The sequence below is a fragment of the Phoca vitulina genome, unplaced genomic scaffold, assembly GCF_004348235.1.
Source record: "Phoca vitulina isolate PV1807 unplaced genomic scaffold, GSC_HSeal_1.0 scaffold23, whole genome shotgun sequence".
Taxonomy (NCBI): Eukaryota; Metazoa; Chordata; class Mammalia; order Carnivora; family Phocidae; genus Phoca; species Phoca vitulina.
The window spans coordinates 21,554,138-21,579,068 of record NW_022589726.1 but is presented as its reverse complement, the minus strand read 5'-3'; the positions used below and the strand labels follow the sequence as shown (position 1 = coordinate 21,579,068).

Sequence of the window (24,931 nt, the reverse complement as noted above, 5' to 3'; positions counted from 1 at the left end):
CGCACGTTCTGCATGGAGCACTGGGTGTTATGCACAAACAATGAATAATGGAACACTATATCTAAAACTAATGATGTAATGTATGGGGATTAACATAACAATAAAAAAATAAAAAAATAAAAAAGATTTTGCCCATCCTCCCCAACTAAGTACATGGACAGGGTACCTCAGACTCCCCCAGGTGGCAAGAGAAGTCTGTGTTCTCCCTGTGAGGGATACTATTCCAGTAACACTCATAAGTCCTTGGAGGAGGTATTAGGCCAATTAGGCCCTAGGTCTGATGGGGGTGGTGGATGAGCAGAAAAAGTAGAGGCAGATAGGACCAATTCTTCCTAGCTGAAATGTCCATCCTCTTACTGAGATGGCAGGTTAAGAAGAGTAGAAGTAGGGGTGCCTGGGTGGCTCAGTCCGTTGAGCAGTCAGCTCTTAATTTTGGCTCAGGTCATGATCTCAGGGTCATGAGATTGAGCCCCCAGAATCTCGAGAGTATCTCTCTCCCTCTCCCTCTGCCCTTCCCTTCCCCAGGCTCAGGCACATACACGCGCATGCTCTCTCTCTCTCAAACAAATAAATAATCTTAAAAAAAAAAAAAATGGAAGCAATACCCTTTGACACCTAAAAAAGTGGCACGATTCCAAAGGTGTGAAGGGTGTGAAAAGGTCACCCAAGGTATGAAAAGACCAAAGAACATCGATTTAATGAAAGGCTCTGGGGACATGGGAGTGGAAAGATGGATCTACACCAGGAGCATTATTTCTTACTTTACTCAACTGTCTTAGAAAGCCAAAATCTTCACCAACACTTCAGTCCCTGCCTCTACACTCCTCAATTATTACATCACTAGGATGAGGGGCTTCCTTCCTCCCCAAACCTTAGCGTCTCTCTGAGTGCCAGTGAATGCCAAGGCCCCAGGAGGGAAGCTAGGTCAGCATGCAGCAGCTGGCCACTAGAGGGTGGTGTTTCTGTAGTTAAGGGGACCTTGAGCGTCTACAATCTTGGATGGAGTGGCAGCCAACTGGTACCTGTATAGGAGAACCTAGCAGAAAAGAAAGGTGAGAAAAACTAAGGAGTAAGTCTTAGGGTAATGGTCCTCCTGATCGAGTGAGGCGCAAGGAATAGGAATGAAGTGGGGGGAAAGAGTTAGCCCTGATTCCCCACCAAAAGTCACAGTCACCACTCATTGGAAAAGGAGATATTGGCCCTGAGCTCTCCCCACATACAGAGAAGCCAGCGACAAAAAGATTTCTCAGTTTATTTGCATATATACATTGTCACCCTAGGGAGCCAGCTCCACTTCAGGAATCCCCAGCTCCCCTCACCCAGCCAACGCCCAAAACCTGCACAGAAGACAGGGTCCTAAATAAACAATGCTTCGGACTCGTATCCCAACCATGCAGGTTATAACAATTCATTTAGCAAAAACAGAGGACTAGAGGCCAGTCCCATGAGACATCCTTGCCCCATTGTAAACATTGACAACCAGGCCACTAGAGCCTGGAAAAGTGTGCAAACATGAGGGTACCACACTGTGTGACCAGAGGACCGGGGACACAGCTGGCAACCATACCCGTGAAGTCCTAAGGGCCTACACCCGCTGGAGCCTGGCAAGTGCCAGGGGCAGAATCAAGGCAGCTACCCAATGCCTGAGGGCTCACATGAGCCGGCAGCGGCGCTCTTGCCCATAGGAATTCTCTACCCGGGCAATCTCCTGGATGACTTTTGTGAAGATGCCTCGAGTCAGCTGCAAGGGACAGAGATTTGGGGGGGGGGGGGAGTCAGTTCATTGCCAATACGACCCAGCTCTGAGGTGTATACCCCACTCCCCGACCATCCTCACCACCAAGCAGTGCCATAAGAAAAACACTGCTACCCTGATTGTGCCCCTAATCTTCAGGTCAAGCACCTGGTTCTCTCGAGCAGATGACTCCATAAACGTCGCACCCCAGGACTCTGCCAGCTTCTTCCCTTCAACTGCCTGGACCTCCCTAGAAGCAAATTTGGAACATGAAGATGGAAGATAGCAATGTCCCCATGTTCTCTACAAAATCATTACAGAATCTAGACTTCCTCTGACCCATCCCGTTTCTAAGGTTTGGGAGGTGGGTTGGGGAAGGAGAAAAATAAAGGAGAACTCAGAAGCCTAGGACTGAGCTTGAAATATTAAATTACAGCTTTTGCGATAGAAGGGTTATCTTGCCTTAACCTTCAAGTTAGAAACGAAAAGAGGTGAAATGATTTGTTCAAGTCAGTGGCAGAGCCAGGACTAGAGCCTGACTGATTGCTAGTCCATCTCACTTTCCTTTGCCTTGAGCTACAGAGATCTCCGTACCTGTCTGGAGAGAGATCTGCTTTGTTTCCCACTAGCACCACTGGCAGCCTGTGAAGAAATAGCAGTTACTACAGGATCCCCTCCCACTCCGCATGGAACCCAACATCCTTCGCATCAGGGCTGGACAACTCCCCAGCAGATCAGACAGGATTTGTCCTGGCCTCCTCCCTCACTTGGACCCTCCACTCTCTTCCATCCCCTCATGTCCATACTCTGTCTCGATCTCCCAGGGCCACTTACCGAGTTTTCCCATGGCCTTCATGTAGCTTTTGGTACAGACTCTCAATGACTTGGAAGCTTTAAACACAAGAAATGGAGCTATAAACTTAATCGGGGACAGCCCTCAGATCTTCCCAAGTCCCCCACTCGTAACCTTGGTCACTTACCTATGCAGAGAGGTGACAGAATACACAAGCACATAACCATGGACCCCAATGATGAATGAATAGGGCAGAATGCTGTACTCATCCTGACAAGAAACAGAAACATCAACACCTAGATACACAACACTCAGATGGCAAAGGTTGGTGGGTTGCATCCTGGGGACCCTCCCTGGGGCACTCCCTACTCCAGTCATTTCTCTTCGACAAGGATTTACAGCGTAGCTCCAATGTGCACTGCACACTACCGCCTGCTAAAATGCTTTTGTTTTAAAACTACTTTACAGATAGATGAGCCACGGAGGCAACCAGACTTCATCTCCCACCACTGAACTGCCACATTTAGATTACCCTACCCCAAACTGGTACCTGCCCTGCTGTGTCCACCAGGTGTAGGTGAAACTCATCTTTGCCAAGAGTCACTATCTTGCTGTAAGCTGAAAAGAAAAGAAAACTTGACTGTGAGGTGCCTTGTAGGGCTAGCAATGTGTGCCCCAATGCGTTCTTAACTCTAGGGGTGATATATAGATGGGCCAGGACCAGGGAGCACTCCAGGCAGCTGGAGAGACAATGTCAAGGTTCTTATCGTCTAGTCTACACCATCCTGGACGCAGTATCCTGCAAAATCCACACTCTAGCTCAACTAATAGAACAGGATTGCTAGAGAAGAGATTAGATTTAATGGATAATTAAATCAGCCCCTTGGCACCAGGAAAACCCCAGATTACGGAATTGGGTGGGGCAACAAAGACCTCCCTGCTCCATCCCTAGGGGAGAAATCTACTCACTGTTCTCCACTGTAGGATCATAGCCTTCCAGGAACTCGCCCTCCACAAACTGATGTGCCAAAGATGTCTTCCCTGTGGGAAGCAGTGGTAGTTGTATCCAAATCATCCATCCACATTTACATCCTCTGTCCTTTCGGACTGTGGCCCAGGACTAAAGAGGACCCCAAATTAGCACCCTAGCCTGTGGGTGCCATGCAGTGTTTTTCCTTAGCCTACCCTCACCCTCTTTTCGCCTTGGGTCTCTGCACCCTGGCCACCGGATGCATTCAGTAGCGCCGCAGGAAGCCTTTCCTGCCGCCTTTCCCCACCCCACCCCTGGGAAGATCCGGGATTCCCCTGGGATCAGGTCTGCCCCGCGCCCGGACACCTGAGACTTGCCACCCACACAGACCGCGCCCCCGTCATCAAAGCCTGACCCCATCCCTACCCCTCCCAGGTTAACACTGGGGACCACTGTGGTGTTCCTGCAACCAAGCCCACATTAACCCTTACATGCTCCTACTTCCTGCAGCCCTCCACACACTACCACCACCCCAGCCTTTCCTCCTCCATCCTTTCAATCCTCGTCCTACAACCCCGTTCTAACGATGCCACCATTCCTCTCTGGGTCGCGTTCCCGCGACAGCGCGCCTCCTCTGGCCACAAAGCCGCGGTGCGTCCGTGCTCTCCCCAAGGCGGAGACTCACCTACAGAGCGGTACCCGAGGATGACCACCTTCCTGTAGCGAACTAGCGGCATGGCAGTAGCCGGCCCCGAGGGGCTTGCCGAACTGCGGGCTGAAAGAGCCCTAAGAAGAGGAGATCAGAGTGTAAGGCAGGCGCAGCAACCGGCACAGCAAAGTCGCTCACCCCGAAGCTGCCAGGGACAAGCTAGAGGGAAACCAAAACAAGCGCCGCGCCCGGAGCTGGCCACGTGATCACAACACAGCAAGACTAACGCGAGGGAGCCGGGCGCCGGGGGATCTACAGTGCCGCGCCGCTCCGGGCTCCGCCCCCCAGGCCGCTCGCCATTGGTTCATTAGAAAGAATAAGGGCGGGGCCGCCAGCGGGAGGGAAGGGTGGGCCTCACGTGGAGCAGGAGAACCAGGAGCTGCGCCTGCGCAGACTAGAGCCGGTTCATTCATAAAGAAACAGAAAGGAGCCCGGGGTCCTAGAGGTGTTTGCGCATTTTCAACCTAGCAGAAGTGGCTGCGAAGAATCGTGGATGGAAAAATATTCGTTGTGGCTGCGCTGGAATTTCTTCTCGGAAGATTCTAGGCTTCCCTTCTGCGAGGTGTCTGAGAGCCTTGGATGGGGGGAAAAGGCCCAAATTCCAATATATTACCTCTGCTTCCCCCAGACTTTGGCCCCAGATCTTTTATTGTCGGTTTCCACAGTCTACCAGGATCTTCGGAAATGCGATTCTTATTCTTGAGAAAGTCGTTAGAATTTGTGGCCAGGTCGTCTGAAATTTTTTGTCATCATCATAATCGATGCATTAATTTATTCAACAAATATTTATTATGCATATACTATGTGTTTCAGGTATTGTTCTAGCTTTGGGGGTAGAGCGAAGAACGTGACAGACGTCTCTGTGCTCACAAAGCTTAAAACCTAGTTGGAAGAGACAAACATATAAACAAGGAAATATTAGATGGTATTAAGTGATATAAAAGGTGGTATAATAAGAAATGGCCACATTAAATTAGTAATACTTCCTCTCAAAGGAATCCCTATTTAAATTGAGGTCTAGGGGCGCCTGGGTGGCTCAGTCGTTAAGCGTCTGCCTTCAGCTCAGGTCATGATCCCAGACTCCTGGGATCGAGCCCCCGCATCGGGCTCCCTGCTCAGCGGGAGGCCTGCTTCTCCCTCTCCCACTCCCCCTGCTTGTGTTGCCTCTCACTGTGTCTCTCTGTCAAATAAATAAAAATAAAATATTTAAAAATAAATAAGTAAATTGAGGTCTGAAAGACAATAAGGAGCCAGCGAGAACAAAGTTCTGACAGAAGAATCCATCAGTGCTATGGGTGCTACGATGAAAATAAATCTGTTAAATTCCAGGAGAAAGGAAGGGAGAGAGAGTGTGTGTGTGGACCTAAAGCAGATGAAGTCTAAGAGGATGGCAGGGGCCAGGCCATGTAAAGAAGTTTGGGTACCCAGAAAGCAGTTGATGATCTGAATATCTGAATTGTGTTTCTAAAAGTTTTCCCTGGTTAAAAATAAATAAAAAAATTTCTCTCATTGTGAAGAATGAGGGGGACAAGAGCAAGAGGGGAAGAAGGGAGATCAGCTAGGAGACTTACTTGTAGTCCAGGTGAGAGGTGAAGGGGGCTTGACTAGAGTGGCAGAGATGAATGAAGTAGAGAATTTTGGATACATTTTGAGGCTGAGGTCAATCTGATTTGCTAAAGGATTGGATATAGCAGGTGAGGGAGGGAAAAAGAAGAAAGAAAACAGGTAGGTTTATGGAGTTCTACTTTGCGCCAGGTGCATTTCATTGTTATCTCATTTAATATTCACAACAGCCCTAAAGTTGGTAATTGGTATTATTTATCCATTCATCTACAAATATTTATCAAACAACCATCACACCCCATGCACCCTTCTTGATGCTGGGAATAGAGCAGCAAACAACACAGACAAGGTCTTTGCTCACAAGGAGCAAGTATTCTTTTGGGAGAAGACCAACAATCTACAAATAAACAATAAATAAACTACAATAAAGAAGTCATAACTGCAGTGGGAGGAAAAACAAGGTATTAATGGGCTAGAGAGTAATGGGGTGTGGTACGCCTCTTCTTTTATATGGTATCCTAGAAAGCCTGAGGAGGTGACATTTGTACCTGAGGCTTGAATGATGGGTAGTTATTATCACCCTTATCTTACAGATGTGGGAACTGAGACTTAGCCATATAGATAGAACACAGAAGGTAGTTCTTCTGGAAGGGCCTGATGAAGTGGGTATGTAGCAGTTAGACTGTACTGGAAGACAGGCTTTGTATAACTGTGGAACTATCTGATGCTTTAGAAAGTCCAAATATACAAAAGTTGTTTCAAAGAGCCACTTACTCTGGCCTCAGAAAGGGACCCAAATAGCTTTTCAACTGGCTAAAGGAAGTTCCTTGCAGACCAGCAATTTTATGTTGAATTATTTGGCCTGAGTGAGGTTGGTGGAGAATCCAGATTGGGTCTTAAGCACTGCAGGGTAGAACAAAGAACTATATTCAATGAAATTCAATAAAAATTTATTCATGTCCTACTTTGTACCAGATACTCGCACCACCTGTTACACAGTATGGATATAAAGATAAGTGAGATGCCTTTTGCGCTGTTTTTCTTTCCAGATTAACTCTCTATTCTTTTCCACCTAGATTTGTTTCCAGGAGGCAGACCTTGCCCCCTGGATCCCAGCAGAGTTCAGCCTAAGGGAAGCCCTCACAGAAGGTCAGATGGAGTGGGGAGAGTATCTGTGACCCCCACTGAAGGTCCTAGCACCCCTCAAGTCACTCTTCCAGTACCCCCCCCCCACACACACATCTCTTGTTCTGTTTCTAGTTGCTTCCAGTCTATATTGGTGACAGCTTCTCTGATACTCACCTTAGGGTACTGCTGTACCCCTGTGGTTTCCCTACACCTTTGTAAATAGGTTCTTTATTAAGTCATTCTCAAATTCTCTTGTTTTCAATCAGGAGGAAAGCAAAAGGACTAAGACAAAGGGCTTCTTCCTCTTGTGGCTTTTTCTTTTTATACAGGAAAAGAAGATCTCACAGCAGATTTTCACCTACATCTCCTCAAACCGAACTATTATATGGCCATCTTTGGCTGTAAGGGAGCCCAGAAATTTTAGCATTTTCTTTTCTACCCTCAATAATAAAGGAAGGCAAAAGAGAAGGTGATTAGGAATAAATTCTACCCTCAGTAATAAAGGAAGGCAAAAGAGAAGGTGATTCAGGGGCGCCTGGGTGGCTCAGACAGTTAAGTGCCTGCCTTCAGCTCAGGTCATGATCCCAGGGTCCTGGGATCGAGCCCCACATCAGGCTCCTTGCTCAGTGGGGAGCCTGCTTCTCCCTCTCCCTCTCCCTGCTGCTCCCCCTGCTTGTGCTCTTTCACTCTCTCTCTCTCTCCCTGTTAAATAAATAAATAAAATCCTAAAAACAAAAGACAAACAGTGTTAAAAAAAAAAAAAAAAAAGGAATAAATGTTCAGTGAGCCAATCCACAAGACCTGCACACCTCAGGACCAAGATATTTGTTTATTAAATATCAATCACCTTAGAGAGTAATGCATAAATGGTTACTTTGTAAAGATCACAGATATACAAAGATCGCCAATATAGGATCAACTAAAGAAAGTAAACTATCCTAATGGCAGGTAAATGGGCTTGGAATAACATTTCTAGAGACAGCATCATATATTTTGCTATGTCTCAAACAACTGAGACAAAATAAAGATTAAATGCTCTCAGGAAACTGTTTTAAGTATCTCTATGAAAAGTGAAAACATTTTTACTATGTTTGTATCAAAAGTATGGGTTCTGGGGCACCTGAGTGACTCAGTCGGTTAAGTGACCAACTCTTGGTTTCACCTCAGGTGGTGATCTTGGGGTCCTGGGATCGAGCCCTGTGTCAGGCTCTGCGCTCAGTGGGCAGTGTGCTGGAGATTCTCTCTCCCTTTCTGTCTCCCTCTACCCCTCCCCCTTCTCATGCTCTCGTTCTCTAAAATATACATAAATTATTATTTTTTTTTTTAAAGATTTTATTTATTTATTTGAGAGAGAGAATGAGATAGAGAGAGAGCATGAGAGGGGGGAGGGTCAGAGGGAGAAGCAGACTCCCTGCTGAGCAGGGAGCCCGATGCGGGACTCGACCCTGGGACTCCAGGATCATGACCTGAGCCGAAGGCAGTCGCTTAACCAACTGAGCCACCCAGGCGCTCCTATACATAAATTATTTTTTAAAAAGTATGGGTTCCAGGGACACCTGGCTGGCTCAGTCTGTAGAGTATGCAGCTTTGGGTCTCAGGATCATGAGTTTGAGCCCACGTTGGGCATAGAGATTACTTAAAAACAACAACAATGATGACAAAAACTTGGTAGTTTAAAAAAAACAATGTATTCTTTCTCCTGGTTCTGTGGGTTGAACTGGCAACTCTTCTGTTGTGTCCCTTGGACTCACTCCTGTGGTTACCGGAGGCCACAGACCCCTCTGGGTGGCCCTTTCCTCCAACTACAGCTAGTTACAGCTCTTTCTGGGTTCTCGTAACCCTTCCTTCCCTGGCCGCTTCAGGCCTAGGGGTTACTTCTAGTGTTCCTCGCTGATGCCAGACTCAATGTTTCACCACTCTGGTAGATATTCTTTAACCCTACCCACAACTTTATGAACAGTATGAACAGCTCTTTTGTTATATTTTCCTCGGTTCCCCCATTTGAGTATGCAATCTGTTTTCCCCAAGGACTCTGAATGATATACCTCTGAATGTTAATGTTATAGAGGGAAAATTATCAAGTAAAAGATTAGAGGCAAAATTATATTAAGTCTCACATCACTGTATGAGTAGCTAGAAGCATAGAGGAAGAAACCATTCTCAAGAAAAAAAAAAGAAAGAAAATAAGGAGGAGAAGAAGGGAGGAAAGGAAGGAAGGAAGGAAAGGAAGGAGGGAAGGAAGGAAGGAAGGACAGAAGGAAGGGGCTTGATTCTGTCTGGAAAGATCTGAGATTTCACATGGTACTTGATAATTGAGCCGGGCCTTAAAGCTTGAGGAGGCCCTAGGGAAAAAAGCAAAAAGTTAAGGGAAGACTGTGTGTCTGGAAATACAGAGTGCACCCTGCAGCACTCTATGTGTATGGGCTGTCTGGAAATTAAACCTGGAAATTAGACTGGGATCAAATGAGGGAGGTCTTTGAATGCCAGCTTTAAGAATTTGATTTGGGGCGCCTGGGTGGCTCAGTTGGTTAAGCATCTGACTCTTTTTTTTTTTTTTTAAAGATTTTATTTATTTATTTGAGATGGAGCGAGCGAGCGAGAGAGAGAGAGAGAGAGAGAGAGCACAAGCAGGGGAAGCAGCAGAGGGAGAGGGAGAAGCAGACTCACTGCTGAGCAGGGAGCCCGATGCGGGGCTCGATCCCAGGACCCTGGGATCATGACCTGAGCCGAAGGCAGACGCTTAACCAACTGAGCCACCCAGGTGCCCCAGCATCTGACTCTTGATTTCAGCTCAGGTCATGATCTCAGGGTCGTGAGATTAAGCTCCACATGGGGCTCCGTGCTGGACCTGGAGTCTGCTTAAGATTCTCTCTCTCCCTCTCCCTCTGCTCCTCCTTCACCCCCATGCATGTGCTCTCTCTCTCTCAAAAAAAAAAAAAAGAATTTGATTTGGGGTGCCTGCCTGGTTCAGTTGGTAGAGCATGCAATCTTGATCTTGGGGTCATGAGCTCAAGCCCCACGTTGTGGGTAGAGTTTACTAAAAAAGAACTTGACCTTTATTCAGTATCCAGGGTTCTCAAAATATACCACTAGTGGTGGTATGTAAGATGATTCAGGTAACACACACACTTTAAAATTTTGTTTTCTTATGTCATTTTTTTTTTTAAAGATTTTATTTATTTATTTGACAGAGAGAGATAGCTAGAGCAGGAACACAAGCAGGGGGAGTGGGAGAGGGAGAAGCAGGCTTCCTGCCAAGCAGGGAGCCCGATGTGGGACTCAATCCCAGGACACTGGGATCATGACCTGAGCCGAAGGCAGACGCTTAAGGACTGAGCCACCCAGGCACCCTCTTATGTCATTTTTAATGTGTGGTGGGAAAAACAATATAATGCCAAAACTATGACTTCACAAATACTTTTGCACAGAAGCTAAACCTGGTAGTAAGAAAAGCCAATAGAATTCGAGAAGAGGGGCGCCTGGGTGGCTCAGCTGGTTGAGCGACTGCCTTTGGCTCAGGTCATGATCCCGGGGTCCTGGGATCGAGCCCCACATCGGGCTCCCTGCTTGGTGGGAAGCCTGCTTCTCCCTTTCCCTCTACCCCTGCTTGTGTTCCCTCTCTAGCTGTGTCTCTCTCTGTCAAATAAATAAATAAAATCTTTTAAAAAAAAGAATTCAAGAAGAATATTAAACATTTATATGGGTGGAAAGACGCTATGGACATCGTCATGAAAACAGTACAAGGTTTTGGTAGCGCTGCCGTGAGCAATGGGATCTTTGCCATTAACTTGGTGGGGAGATGGGGAGAGTCAGCACCTCAAGGAGAGCTGTGTTTATGAGGTCACACCGGTGGCCCTGTAGAGGACGTAGGACCAAGAGAGGTTGGGGCTGGAGGTGGAGGGTCTATTAGGAGAAAAAATACCCAGAAAGGAGATGAGGGCCTGGACCAGGTAACAACAGAAAGGGTAGCGAAAACTCATAGAGAAGGTGCTCTAGATAGAAGTTGTGAAGTTGATGACCTGATTAAAGCAGACAAAGGGAAGGACGATGGCAATTCCGTGAATAGGATTAGAAGACATGGGAGGAAGAACAGGATTTTTTTAGTGGGGGTAAGGGGAGAGAATACTGAATTAATGCATTTATTTTTGACATGTGGATTTTGGGGCACCTCCCAGATATTAACATGTTGATGAGCCATTGAAGGATATGTGTCTCTAGGCACTCCACAGAAAAATAACCAGGATACACATGCAGGCGTCTTCCTTGCATGTTCCCTATGTCTGGTTCTCCCCTCACTCCTACACCTACTCTTGGCTTCTGCTAGTATGGAGATGATAAATACCAGTCCATTTCAGGAAAATGGGAAGTACTTAGCTCCCCTCAGGGGACCTTGCTCAATCCAGGGACCATAACCAGCAATATGCAAAATAATTGAATTATAACCTATTGGAGCCGGAGGACCTTGGTGATCAGCTGATACCACAATTTTCTCCAGACTACAGGCTGAGAAGCAGCAGCCTGGAGAAGTAAAGTGGTTCCCGGCAGCAAAACACAGTGGAAAGAACATGGACTTTGCAGTCAAGCAGACCTGGTGTCAAAGAGGTTGTGTGATCTTACGTGATCTTAAGCGGTTTCCTTCACTGCTCTGAGCCTCAGTTTCTCTTCCATGAAATGGCTGGAACAACATGGTGGCAGATGTCTGCCATTCTTTGTGGCTGCTGGCAGGAAGATTGAGGTCCAGGACGGCCCATGGCAGTGGTGCCAGCAGGGCCTTCCAGCATCGGTGTCAGCGTTGGGCTGCAAATTGCAGGGTCTGGTGTTCAGTGGCCGTTGCCACGGTGCCCCCACGGGCTTGGTTCTGTGATCTGAGGCATTGTTTCTGGCTGCAGGGCCCCGCACCCCAGGTCTCCCGTGGTCCCTGTGACCTGCTTAAATCCTTCTGGAATCAAATACTTACTGTTGCACAACTGTTGTGAGAAGTGAATACAATAATGTATGTAAGCTGTTACTCACCGAATTAATGCCACCATAATAACTCTCATTATGAGTTTGAAAGTGAATTCACAGTTTGGCTAGAGAGGTGTGCCCAGAGGAAGGCAGATGGTCTGGCTCCCTCCCCGAACACCACTGAGAAAGATGATCCTGGGAAGAACACTCAGTCTAACCAATTTGGGGACTGGACTTGCTTGGGATATCTCCAAATATTCACATGCTAGGGAAGCCTTGCAATAATTCCTGAGTGTCCGATCTGGGTCCTACCATGCCAGTGTATCCATCGCATTCCCTTTCCACTGCCCAGAATGCCTGTGTCCTCTATCTAGGGCACTCCCTTTCTTCTAGTGAGGTACCAGATTGCTGCCTGATGAGTAGAAAATTAGGACCCTCTCAATGGGGTATTTCAGACAGTCATCTGGAGGCCTGAAGAACCATTCCTGCCCCACCAATGACCACACTGGGCACCTCTCTCACCAAGATCATTCTGGGCACACAGTAACAATTCTTTTTTTTTTTTAATTTATTTGCAAGAGAGAGAATGAGAGACAGAGAGCATGAGAGGGAGGAGGGTCAGAGGGAGAAGCAGACTCCCTGCTGAGCAGGGAGCCCGATGTGGGACTCGATCCCGGGACTCCAGGATCATGACCTGAGCCGAAGGCAGTCGCCTAACCAACTGAGCCACCCAGGCGCCCCACAGTAACAATTCTTATTGACTGAGTTGCCCATGTTGCCACATTCCATTTTGGCTTAATAGACTGATATTGGCTGATCAATTATTCTTTCTCTTTCATTTTGTTTTATTTTTTTAAAGATTTATTTATTTTGAGAGAGAATGAGAGAGAGAGAGAGAGAGAGAGAGTGTGTGGGGGAGGGGAGGGACAGAGGGGAAGAATCTCAAGCAGACTCCATGCTGAGCGTAGAGCCAGACTAGGGGCTCCATCTCATCACTCTGAGATCATGACCTGAGCCGAAATCAAGAGTCAGATGCTCAACCAACTGAGCCACCCAGGCGCCCCTTTCTCTTTCATTCTAGATACGTTACTATCACGCAGCTAAAATTGAGAGAAATCTTTTTCTCCTCCTCCTTACTCTTCATTCCCTACTTCATCCTATCAACCACTAGGTCCTATCCATTCCACAAATATAAATACTGCCTGCAACTGTCCTTTCTCTCCATCTCCATTGCCACCTCTCTATCTCACCAGCATCACCTCTCATCTGCACCACTGCACTACCCTTTTTGCTTTTGCCCTCCTCCCTGGACTCACTAACTCCCTTCTAGTCCATTCTCCACTCAGCAACTAGAGTGATCTTTTTAAAATCCAAATTTTAGGGGTGCCTGGGTGGCTCAGTCATTAAGCGTCTGCCTTTGGCTCAGGTCATGATACCAGGGTCCTGGGATCGAGCCCCGCATCGAGCCCTGCATCGGGCTCCCTGTTCCGCAGGAAGCCTGCTTCTCCCTCTCCCGCTCCCCCTGCTTGTGTTCCCTCTCTCGCTGTGTCTCTCTCTGTCAAATAAATAAATAAAATCTTAAAATAAAATAAAATAAAATCCAAATTTGATCAGGCCATTCCACGAAGCTAAAACCTAATTAAATTAATTCAATCTATTTAAATGACTGCCTATTTCTCTAGAAAAGTATTAAAAATCCTTAGCATAGTAAAATGCCTATTAGTACTTGCAGGGACCTAATAAATATTTGTTGAAGGGAGGGAGTCAAATCTCTGAGCCTGGGAGGAAATGCCTTGTTCTTTTGTGTGTTAATTTGCCTTGTTCAAATCTCAGGGCACCTCCTTCTTTCCAGCTTCTTGGAAGTACCTCATTGTGGCCTCTGGCATCTCTTACAAAGTGATTTCCTCAAGGTCACACAGCTGGTGCAAAAGCACCAAATAGAATATACAGCCCTATTGTTCGCAAGTGTAGAATCACAGTTAAGTGAGAAGCAATCATGGTTGAAAAGTGACAACCACCCATACAATGCTTGATCCTCCTATAACACTCCCACCAAGTTTCTAGGTCTTGGTATAGCGTTTTTCCAAGATAAAGGAAATCTACCTCCTCACCCCACCAAAGAAGCCCCTTCTTCTTTAGACAATTCTAATGGTTATTGAAAATTGGACAATTTAAAGAATAATCCATCCTAGCCAGTTTATCAAAGGATAGAGAGAATGAGAGAAAGGAGGTTGGGTATGAGAGAGACCCACACCCTCCTTCCTGTGATGGTCCTAAGGTGCTTTGGGTCAGCTGCCTCCAAGAAGTGGATGACTTTGGCTTCAGCTTAGTTCATGGAGAGACTTGTGATATTTAGTCTCAAAACTTCTAGGAGATACTATAGACTAGCCAGGGACTAGAACAGGGAAGGGATGTGTGTGGAGGAAATGGAATTAATCCCAGCTCAAATTTTGGGTGGAATCCCAGCTGCTGCAGCTGCTGAGGGCTTAACCAGCTGTTTCCTGGGCAGCTGCGGTGTTCAGCCCAGACCTGGCTCTCGGGGTGGCAGCTCTGTCTCAGCTTAGGGCCATCAGCTCCAAACTAAGCCAAACTCTGCGGGAAGAATGGCTGGAAAGCAAAAGAGAATAGCAGAAAAGGAGTTCCCAGTTCCAAGGACTTCTGTTCGGACACCATGTGGTTTGGAGTCAAATAACTATGGTCTTAGGTTATGTGGTCCCAAGGAGAGAAGCTGAGAGACAGTTTGGGTTTAGGTTTCAGGGAGAAGCAAAGCCAGGGCTGGAGGCATCACCTTCAGATCTGTCTCTATCCTATCGTGTCCTGCTCCAATATCCCTACACTGTCCCCCACCATCTGCTCCCATAACACACAGTGTGGGGATGGGGCATTTGCTACTTGCAATCAGAACTAGCAACACTTACATGCACAGAGGAGGACCAACCTACTTAGGGATTAAAGATGACCCAAAAAGCCCATCCAATTGCCAATTTCTTTTTTAAAATGCAAGTTTGATCCCCTCCCGCAACTGCTTCAAATCCTACAATTGCTTTTCATCTTCAGGACAAAATTGAAAATCTTTAAAGTATATCACACCTTCCTTTCACTAAACTGAACTTACTGATGCTCCTTTACTCTTGAATTGATGTTCAATTTACTCTTCCATTTGATGTTCAATTTACTCTTTACCCAACTCCAGGCCTTTGTTTATGCTGTTCCCTCTGCTCGAACAACTCTTACCCATCTTTCAGGTCTCAGCTTCAGTGTCACTCCTCATCTCCTTCACCGTACTCAACAACCTTCTGACCACCGTGTCTTGCCAGGTGAACTGTGAGAGCCATGCCTGACTTACTGTCCTCTCCCTATGGCACATCAATAGTATTTGGCACAAGTAGACACTCAGTAAGATCTGACTGAAAATATCCCCCCATCTAATGGGAGATGTTCATGTGTATACATCAACCAATTCACATATAGAGACAGTAACAGGGAGAGGAGAGTCTGAATGTGCTAACTGGCCACACAATCCGCACAAGGAAATACCCTGAGCAGCCATAGCCTTCTTCCCATAGACAGCTGCTTCAGTCTTCCAGTCAGAGAAGAAAGCTTCCTCCAGTATAGTAGTGACCCCACAGGTACGGTCAGAGATAAACATGTCAAGGCTCTAGGTCAGAAATGTTCACTTTTCAAAGTTCATTATTTTCACTAAGTAAAGACTCCATCTTAGCACTGGCTTCTTCTTACTTCACACATTTCTGGAAGATTGTATTAGTCTGCTAGAGCTGTCATAACAAAATACCATCAACTGGGTGGCTTAGACATCAAACATTTATTTTCTCACTGTTTTGGAGGCTGGGAAAGTCCAGGATCAAAGTTCTGGCCAATTTGGTTTCTGGTGAGAACTCTCTTCCTGGCCTGCAGAGGGCTGCCTTCTCGCAATGTCTTTACATCCCTTTCTTTGGTGCATGCAAACAGAGAGAAAACAACTTTCTGGTGTCTCTTCTTCTTCTTCTTCTTTTTTAATATTTTATTTATTTGGCACAGAGAGAGAGAGATCACAAGCAGGGGGAGCAGCAGAGGGAGATGGAGAAGCAGGCTTCCCGCCGAGCAGGGAGCCAGATGCGGGGCTTGATCCCAGGGACCTGAGATCATGACCTGAGCTGAAGGCATACACTTAACGACTGAGCCACCCAGGCGCCCCTGGTTTCTCTTCTTATAAAGCCACTAATCCTATCATATCAGGGCCCTACTCTTATGACTTCATTTGACCTTAATTATTTCCTTAGAGGTCCCATCTCCAAACACAGCCACACAGGGGTTAGGGTTTGTGCGAATGAATTTGGAGGGGGCACATATACTCAATCCTTAACAAAGCTCAGTCTCCCCTCTCCTCTAATCTGGAGGATTTCCTTTACTGGCTAGGTAACTTTAGTTAAGGAAGCCAGCGATCCAGGCAGGAGAAAGAAGAGCCAATGAAAATGAGAGAGAAATAACTGTCAAAAAGCTAAGACTTACTAGTGACTCCCTGAAGGGAATGAGAGTCCAAAACTTTTTATTTACTTATTTATTTGAGAGAGAGCGAGAGGCAGAGGGAGAGGAAGACAGAATCTCCATCAGACTCCCTGCTGAGCTCGGAGCTTGACACAGGGCCCAATCTCACAACCCTGAGATCATGACATGAGCCCCAAAACCTAGAGTCGGAAGCTTAACTGACTAAGCCACCCAGGTGCGCCAAGTCAAAAACTACTTAAGGCCCTTTAGGATGTGGCCCTGTCCATCAAGGCAGTTTAATTTCTTATTATTCCTGCTCCAGGTCTACCACTTACTAGCTATAATAACTTGAGCCAGTGACTTAAACCTGTCTTTGCCTCGGTGTCCTCATCTGTAATAGAATCCCACAGGGTTATTGTAAGGAGGAAATGAGAATGCATGTAAAGAGCTAGCACAGGGCCTGACATGTAGTAAGTTCTCAAGAAACAATAGCTACATACAGTTACACTCCCTGATCTCCCATTCTAGCCAGGCTGCACATCTTCATTCCAGAATCCAAGTGCCTGCTCATGTTGTTACTTCTGCTTGGAATGCCCTCTCTGGTCTCCTCCACCTACATGCTTCAACATTCTAGCCAGGCCCTACTTTCTCCACAAGGCTTTCTCTGTACCAATATGACATTTTCCACCCATTCAACTCATCCTGATTAAGTAACAATGTTGCTTTGGTAGTTACCCATCTTATACCTTTAAGCCTGCTCCTCCATGGAGAAAGCAGTTTCTTAATATTTTGTGTGTTTTTCATGCCTAATACAGTGCTACACTCTAGATGTTCAGTAAAGTCGGCTTGAAGAGAGGAAGGGGGGAAAAAGTCTGGATTCGGGGGATTAAAAAGGTCAACTGAACCTTGAAGCAGTGGTTCTCAACTCTGGTTTCCCAGTATGCAGAGAGGTCTTGCCAAGATTATCACAAAATACTCGGTAAATTCTCAAAACAAGATCACTTTTAATTAGACTTTAGTTCTAAAGAAAGCCCAACTCTTTCACACAGCACCTTCTGAAGGAGTGTTATGAAATCAAACAAGTATAGGGGCAATGCAAACCCCAAAATATTTGGGAACCATGGATAAATCCTGCTTCTAGTGGAGTGGTGAGGAGAGAAGCAGACAAAGAGCAGAAATCCGCAAAGGCAGTGAGAAATGGGAGCAGAGCGTAGAACACATTTGACCGAGTGCCTATCCCACATTGGGCACAGACAGACACTGATCTTGTCAACAATCCTCTTGGGGTGGCATCAGTATCTGCAAGTCTGCCTGACTTCCAGGCCAGGCTCTGGGAAAGATCCACAGCTTGGATTATGAGATCAGGAAAGGGGAAGGGAGGTGGCAACAGGTACCTGGTACGGATTGAAGGAGATGGTGGGTGGAAGGACACTAAAGGTAAACTTATTCCGCTTCCAATCTTCGCCTTTATCAAGCACTTCCTGGAACCCTAAGTATGCGTTCACCTCCAGACATTGAACTCAAGGGTCACAAGGTGCAACTTGGAGGTGCTCAGAATCTGGCTATGACTCTACCTCCAGCTTCTGGGAGCCACAAAGCTAAACCAGGCACGAGGGACGCAAAAATGCCAGGCTTGGACGGGTTTTCACAAGGAGAGGCGTGTGGGCTCCTCACCAGCCCTTGACACCCGTGGCTCAGCCTTGGCAGCTTACCAAGCCCCACCCACCATCTCTCACCTCCTGAGATAAGGCTCCTCTGCGCAGGTCCAGTCCACCCATCCCTGCACTATATAGTTATCTCTTTCCTTTGGTCTGGAAGAGAACTGATCCTGAAGGCCACCAGAGGGCGGTGTATAGCAGGGCCCCTGTGGACTGAAACTGCACAGCTGCTACCGGCAAGGGCTGGCTCCTTGGTGGTACCACCAAACCCCTCCATCTCTCTCTGAGCCCAGACATTCCCCTTCCACTGAAGTTCAACTTCCTCTGAGCAGCCATTCTAACTCAGGGGCACCTGACTGTCTGAGTTCCTGCCTGTCTGCTGCATTGGAACCTGAAGGTTCCAGGAATACCCAGGCCAGGGATGCAGAGCCAGGAGAATGGGAGAGGGAAGAGGGGGGTGGGGTGGTGGAGGAAGCCAGTAGAAACAGCAACTAGGACAGGCGATCAAGAAGAGGACTCCAGTTGTAATGCCTATATGCCCTTGCTTGGAGAGCCTACCCATCTCCCCCTAAACACACACACCAGGGCTTGAAGCTGTTCCCTGTCCACAGCCCTTCAGGAGAGATAGGTTCCAGCCCTCTGTTCCTGTTCTTTCTCTTGACCAAGAGTGTGTGGGCACTATCAGTTATAAATTAGCTAGGGATTCTCAAGGGTCATCAGTTGGTCCAGTGGCATCCCAGAATAAAACATCACCCCCATTCAGACCCTGACACCAGGGTAGGATGGGAACTAGGCTGATTCATGGTCTTCAGGGAGGGCCCAGGATGGTAGGCTAACAATCAGGGAGCAGAATTCTCCGAGTATCAGTAATGCAATGGCCTGAGACCTCGCTGGAGCCTCTATAAACGAGAAAGGACACGCGAGGACCCTCTTGCTCCTTCAACAACCCTGGCCCCTCCAACATTCCGCATACAACCATGCAGGCAGAATGCTGGTCCTCTCTGGGTGGGGGAAGGGACCAGCGGCCTAGAAAAGGGCACGACTCTTCTGGTCTCTGTTGCTGATCAATTGGGATGCCCCCTCTGAGGGGAGGAAGCAGGCAGGAAGACCTGCTGGGCAAGCAGGGAGGAGACGGAAGTAAAGTACTGACCCAGAGTTGGTCCCCTTCTCCCCTCCTCTGGAGGTGAATCACCCTCGGAATAGAGATATTTTCCAATAAGCTCCTGCAAGCCTTCCCTTTATTAGCCCGCTTGTAGGAAAATGTCAGACGTCAGATTGGCTGGCTGTGTCAAACAGTGTTAACGCCGTGCCCTGGCCCCTCACCTTGCCAGGCGGGGCAAGCAGATCATTATATTACAATTTATAAATAGAAAATAAAATAAAATAACCGGGTGGGGCTGAGGCACTCGGGAAGAAGACGCCAAATAGTTCTCGTCAAGGAGTATCCACCGTCAACCCCATCTACCTAGGACCAGGGATCTCCTCTCAGGTGGAGGTTGCCCCTGAACCAAGCAGTCCAGTCTCGCCTCCATTTTTCTCCCTATCCCCTCCCTCCACCTCGAGTCAGCATCCTCTGCTGCCCACATCCCCAGATCTCAGCCCGCACGCCCGGGTTTCAGCAGGCGTCTCGAGGTGTCTATGTCCGCCGCACTCAGCCCAGTAGCTCCTCTGCCAAGCGATAGAGGAACCGAGAGTACCAGTGCATGCCCGTCGGCTGGACCGCCCCGCCCGGAAGCAGCGCCCCCAGCGCGTGCAGCAGGCGCAAAGGAGCGAAGGCGCGGTGCGCCCACTGGTGACTCTCCAGAACCGCGTAGCACGAGGCCAGGACGTCATTGACCAGCAGCGTCCCGTGTGCTGTGAGCGGCGCGAACACGCCCACGGCTTCCTCCCGCGCCACGCGGGCCACGCGCGCCGGCCGAAGCGCGTCCCCGCCGGGCGCCAGCACCGAGTCCCCCGCGCGCAGCCGGCGCGCGAACACCGGTGCAAAGTCGCCTGGCGCGGGCGCTGGCCCTCGAGCAGCGAACACCAGGTGCCAGGGCGTGAGCAACAGCTTGCGCGGGGGCCGCTCGGTCTCCACAGCCACGAAAGAGGCCCGGCGCTGCAAGTCCCGGTCCAGGAAGAGCAGAACGGGCGTGGGCACCACCCGGCCTGCCGCGTCTGCCGCCAACACCCAGTCTCCGCGGTGCAGTTCCCGAAGCCCCTTCCGCTCGCCGCTCCGCAGGCGCACCGTGGCATTTCCCGGAAAGCAGCCGCCTGCCCTGACGGCCAGTGAGTTATCTGCAGGGAACAAGCACAGCGATGATTGAACCAAGACCAGCGGTTCCAGGACGTTGGTACAGATTCTCAAAGATGTGGGTCAAGCCCAGAGCAGACCTCGCCAGTCCTGGGACATGTAATTTCCCACGGATCTGGCCCCAACCTGGGCAGAAATGGAAGGATGGTTTACAACACCAACGCCCACTTGGTCTCCCCTAGGGTCGCACCAGAGCTGTGCAGCCTCAGTTTCCTGGAAAGAGCCCCCTTTGGGCGGACCTCACCACCCATCCCCTACTGTACCGGCTTTGACCGACACGTGGACGTGGTTGCGGGACTCGTAGTAGACCCAGTCGAAGCCGGCTTCCACTGCCAGGCGCGCCAGCAACCCATACTTATTGCGGTCGCGGTCGGACGTGGTGATGTCCAAGGCACGACCTTCGTAATGGAGTGAGTCCTGAGCGTGGTGGCCGTCCTCGTCCCAGCCCTCGGTCACCCGCAGGCGCACTCCGGGCCACATGTTCATCACGGCAATGGCCAACGCGTTCACCCGCTCCTTACAGCGCTGGCGGGGAATAAAGGAGTCAGTCTCCTCACTACCACTCCCACCGCAGGGGCAAAAGGGACCTGGAAGGGAGGGTCGATTCTTCTGTTTTCCTGGCCCCACACCACTCCCTCCCAGCTTTTGAAAGTCCTGGGGAAGTGAGAATCCGAAGAGGTGTAGTCGCCAATATGCACTCCCTTTCCAGAGCGTTGTGGGAGAACTGTGGGGTCACCTCAGAGATTAAGAGGGGGTGCCCATACCTCTTTCCCCTCTTTCGACGCCCGCCCCTCACTCGTTTTGGGACCTCGGCTCAACCTGGAAGCGACCAAGAGTTGAGAGGGTGGGGGGAAGCTCTGTCAGGGAGGGGTTGAGCAGCTTGGCTCCCCGAGAGGAGCCCCTGTTTGAGCCTGGCCCCCGCCCCAAGCCTGGGCTGCCCTCCCTCCGCCTGATTCATCTTTTGTTTCGTTGCCTTCCCTGGCACCGGGCATCGCTTCCTTCCTTCCTTCCTCCTCCTCCTCCTTTTGGCCCCTAGCATTAACCCCTTCGTGGTGCGAGTGCCCCCCACAAAGGTGCCCAAGCGGAGCCGTGCGGGATCAAGGCTGCTGGAAAAAGGGTTTGGGTGGCGGGGGCTGCGCGAAGTACAATGGCCATTCTCCGGGATGACTTAACCGAGCGAGAATCCCGGGCCGAGGCCGGGGACTCGCCGGGAGAAGCGGACTCAGCAGCTCCATCCACAAAGGCGCTTTTCAGCCGCCCCGGCTCCGGGAGAGGAAAGGGCAGAAAGCCGCGCCCCCCATCCCTGCTCCTGCCCGCCGGGCCCCCTCCCCCAGCGCGACCAGCCCTCCCAATTCCAGCTCAGGCTCTGCCAGCCCTGAGCCCCGGTCTCTCCATCTCTGTTCCAGATGCAGCCCAGAAAGGCGTGGGAGTAGCACCTGAGATTAACGGGAGCTGCCCTTGCGCGGAACTGGGGGGCCCCCTGCAGGGTGGGAGTGGAGAGGAGGAAAAGCAGCGGTGGCTGGAAGCCTGCACCCGGGGGAGTGAGAGCACGGTTATCTGGGCGGCTCTCGTCTGGGAGCCGGAGACCTTGGCGCGCACCATAGCACCGACGCGGCGGGAGGAGGCGCAAAGAGGACAGTTTCCTTTTCTTCTCCCCGCTCCGACCTCTCACCTCAGACTTGGTTTTCTCCTAAGTGCCATAGGGGCACTTTCCTCCTTCCCTTCTTCCCGAGTTTTCTACATCTCCGCAGGGTTGGAGAGGAGGGGAGGGGAAGACAGGAAAAGTGGTAACTCCTTCCAACTTTTTGTCGTTTTGTCCCCTAAGGAGGCCCTGGGGCCTTGACCTGCGGGGGCAGCAGCCCAGTGCAGAGCCAACTCAATGGAGGCCTTTTGCAGCCAGGGTGTGGGAGATAAGCAGGACCGAGGGGTTCCCAGGCCTTGTCGGAGCCCCTCCTGGGCCTGTCCCTTGTTCTGGCCCCTCTGCTGCAGGTGCCAGCCAGGGGAAAGGGCCACAATATACCATGACCAAGGAGTGTCCCCGTCCCAATCTCTGAGTATTAGTAGAAGGAATTCTTTCTCCCCTGGACAGGTTTTCCTAACAAAGTAACCTGGAAAACTATGGCAATTAATCGGAGGAAATCCGTACCCCTCCCTCTCCCCCCACCTCCCCACTCCATACACAATTAGGTGGTGTAATGGAAAGTGTATAGACTTAGAATCAGGAGTCCTGAATTCTAGTCCCAGCCATGCCACTAATTAGTTTTAAGACTTTGATTAAATCACTTTTCCTCTTGGGGCCCAGCTCTCAGCTGCAAAATTGAAGCGAGGAGGTGGAAGAATGTGATTTCCAAGTTTCCCTCCAGGTCTGACATTTGAGGTCACTGGCCAGAGGTGGTCCTTCACTCCCAAGGCATTGCTCACCTTATCCTAGGTCAGTTAGGTTCCAGTCTGCAGCAGATGCTTGACACATGCTAGTTGAATTTAATTCTTTAATTCCAAGGAAAGCTCCTGAGCTAAGCTGAGCATGAGGGATGCGGGAACACTTTCTCAGGTGGGCCCATCTGTTCTTCCCATTGAGAACTACTTTTCACCCAAAACAGTCGTTTAGACTCTAGAATAGTTTTGCCTTGGTTCTAGGATGCCTCCCCCATGCTGAAGACAATTCCTGCCCGGCCCCTTCTCAGGTAGATGGCCTGGTGACCTAACCCTTCACCACCCCTTTCCCAGCCTCCTTCAATCTCTTTAGCCCACAGATCTTTTCCACAATCAGGTCAGGAGCCAGGCTAAGGGTAGAGCTTTCTGTCTGCTGCCTAGCCAGCTCCTGGCCCCCAGCTCACCCCAGCCCTTCCTGCCTGGCTCGGTAGCTGACCCCCGGTCCACGCCTCAGCCATTTCCCGTCTCGCCTGCCGCCATCCTCTTTTCCCCGCCCTCGCTGTCTCTCCCAGCTTCACTCTCACTAGTCCCTCCTCCCCTCCCCATTCCAGCTTCTCCCTGTTGGGATCCCTCCTGATCACTTAGCCCAGTGAGCACAGGTTTGGGTTTTTCTTTTGGGGGGGGGGGGTGGAAGGGTAGGGAGAGGAGATCTTTGAGATTAAGGTCTCTATGGATGAAACCCAGCTTACCCTCCCAGGCTGCCACAGGAGTTGGCAATGCCCTGGCACAGGTGGGGAGAAGTCCTCCTTACCTCGGTCATCAGGCGGTCTGCACCACTGTTCTCCTCATCCTTGAAGATGATGTCCGGGTTGTAGTTGGGCACCAGGTCCCGGAAGCGCTCCGAGCCCCTTGCCACTCTCCCCTCGGCAGGCCCACTGGCGCCCAGGGTCCGCTCGGGCACACTGGGCACAAATTGCTTGTAGAGCAGCGGCACGAGCTGCTTGCGCACGTAGCGGCGCCGGCCAACCGGCCCCCGGCCCGGCCCGCAACTCTGGGCGGGCAGCGTCAGAAGTGCCAAGCAGCACAGGGGCATCAGCCTGGCCGGCAGCGCCATGGATGCAGAGGACTCGGACCAAAGGGTACGTTGTCCTCACCAGCCCGCCCGTCAGTTGGGCATTTCCCCAGGCACCACAGAGCGCAGCAGGCAGAGCTGCCCCCAGAGTGCCCTAGAGCTCTCGTGGCTCTACGCACCTGGCTGCCGCCAGCTCTGCCTACATGCCCCCGGGGGGTCTGAAACCTGCTACTGACGGGCCATCATAGCAGGGAAGGGGGGTCGTGGGTGAGTGCCAGCCCAGCCTGGCTCTGCTGCCCGGCTCCGGCGCTGCCAGAACACCCCGGCTCCGCCTTAAGTGGCCCCTGGCCCCGCCCCCCGCCCTTCTCCCAGGACCGTCCCGCCCCCTCCCACCGGGGCGGGGGCTCTAGCCGGTCACCGCTGGTCCATTTCGCGACTGAAGCGTGTCCCGTCCTGGAAACCAGGCAGGCACCTGTCTAAGAAATCCTAGGAGCTTTTCAGTCTTAAGCTGCCTGGATAAGCATCCTTCTACTTCCAAGCCTAAGCTTGGCACCAAACCACCCTCCTCTGATACTTGAATTGGATCTTTACTCTCCCAAAGCCTATCCTGGCAGGCCATTGTCCTCTGCTATCATCCAGGAAGTATGGGTTCCAGTTTCTACCCAAGGCCAGCCAAGCCCTTTGGGTATACAACCAGAGACCGTCTTCTCTGTGGTCCTCCCCAAACTTCCCCCACTTTCATCTCTCCTCCTTGACAGTAGTAGCCCAGAATGGAAGGGGTGGGTACCAGGGGACCATTTTCTTTGGTAACTTTGCAGCCTTCTGCTGAGAGCTTCCCCCAGAATCAGGGATAGATCTCTGCAGTTATAATTTGGTTCTGGACTTCAAACTCCTGCCTCCTGTCTCATCCTTGCCAGACACCCACCCAATGGCTTGCTTCTTTTCAAATGCGTAACTTGTCAGTTGGAAGCTGCTGGAGGGCAGAGGGTACTTAAAGTCATAGTCTTTTAACAGGCTAATGGTCGCTTCCCTTTACCTTCCATCTAGGCACCTCTCTAGCTTTCTCCCTCTCTGAACCCCTTGGGGCTCTGCTTCCAACCACTCAGGTCTCATCTCAGAGGCTTTGAGCCTGCAACACTTCACCCACCAATCTATTATTGTTTAGAAATCACTTTCTTGGGGCACCTTGGTGGCTCAGTCGGTTA

General features: G+C 50.0%; 2 protein-coding genes across 3 annotated transcripts; both read right to left on the bottom strand.

The window, feature by feature from the left end:
• Nucleotides 1-1,250: 1,250 nt before the first annotated feature.
• RHEBL1 (RHEB like 1) lies at nucleotides 1,251-4,448 on the bottom strand. 2 transcript variants are annotated; one of them, XM_032420732.1, is made up of 8 exons: nucleotides 4,184-4,448; nucleotides 3,498-3,569; nucleotides 3,079-3,146; nucleotides 2,716-2,798; nucleotides 2,570-2,626; nucleotides 2,330-2,377; nucleotides 1,904-1,985; nucleotides 1,251-1,741 (listed from the first exon to the last, which is right to left on the bottom strand). In XM_032420732.1, exons 1-8 carry the CDS (start codon nucleotides 4,233-4,235, stop codon nucleotides 1,652-1,654), a joined length of 552 nt encoding a protein of 183 aa, XP_032276623.1. In that variant the 5' UTR covers nucleotides 4,236-4,448; the 3' UTR covers nucleotides 1,251-1,651. The 2 variants fall into 2 exon arrangements, with proteins under 2 accessions (XP_032276623.1, XP_032276624.1); XM_032420733.1 differs by lacking the exon at nucleotides 4,184-4,448 and adding an exon at nucleotides 3,990-4,104 and having other exon boundaries at nucleotides 3,498-3,648.
• Nucleotides 4,449-17,369: 12,921 nt separating this feature from the next.
• Nucleotides 17,370-23,958, bottom strand: DHH (desert hedgehog signaling molecule). The gene is made up of 3 exons (XM_032421114.1): nucleotides 23,466-23,958; nucleotides 20,545-20,806; nucleotides 17,370-20,265 (listed from the first exon to the last, which is right to left on the bottom strand). Exons 1-3 carry the CDS (start codon nucleotides 23,766-23,768, stop codon nucleotides 19,640-19,642), a joined length of 1,191 nt encoding a protein of 396 aa, XP_032277005.1. The 5' UTR covers nucleotides 23,769-23,958; the 3' UTR covers nucleotides 17,370-19,639.
• Between the last annotated feature and the right edge of the window lie 973 nt (nucleotides 23,959-24,931).

Bases quoted from the DNA above. Each gene is read 5' to 3' on its own strand.
- DHH (XM_032421114.1), bottom strand. From the start codon at position 23,768: ATGGCGCTGCCGGCCAGGCTGATGCCCCTGTGCTGCTTGGCACTTCTG. The intron at 20,807-23,465 runs GTAAGGAGGACT...ATTCCCCGCCAG, and splicing joins CAGACCGCCTGATGACCGAG to CGCTGTAAGGAGCGGGTGAA. The intron at 20,266-20,544 runs GTACAGTAGGGG...TGTTCCCTGCAG, and splicing joins CCACGTGTCGGTCAAAGCCG to ATAACTCACTGGCCGTCAGG.
- RHEBL1 (XM_032420732.1), bottom strand. From the start codon at position 4,235: ATGCCGCTAGTTCGCTACAGGAAGGTGGTCATCCTCGGGTACCGCTCT. The intron at 2,799-3,078 runs GTACCAGTTTGG...GTTTCTTGTCAG, and splicing joins TGGTGGACACAGCAGGGCAG to GATGAGTACAGCATTCTGCC. The intron at 1,986-2,329 runs GTACGGAGATCT...ATTTGCTTCTAG, and splicing joins GCAGATCTCTCTCCAGACAG to GGAGGTCCAGGCAGTTGAAG.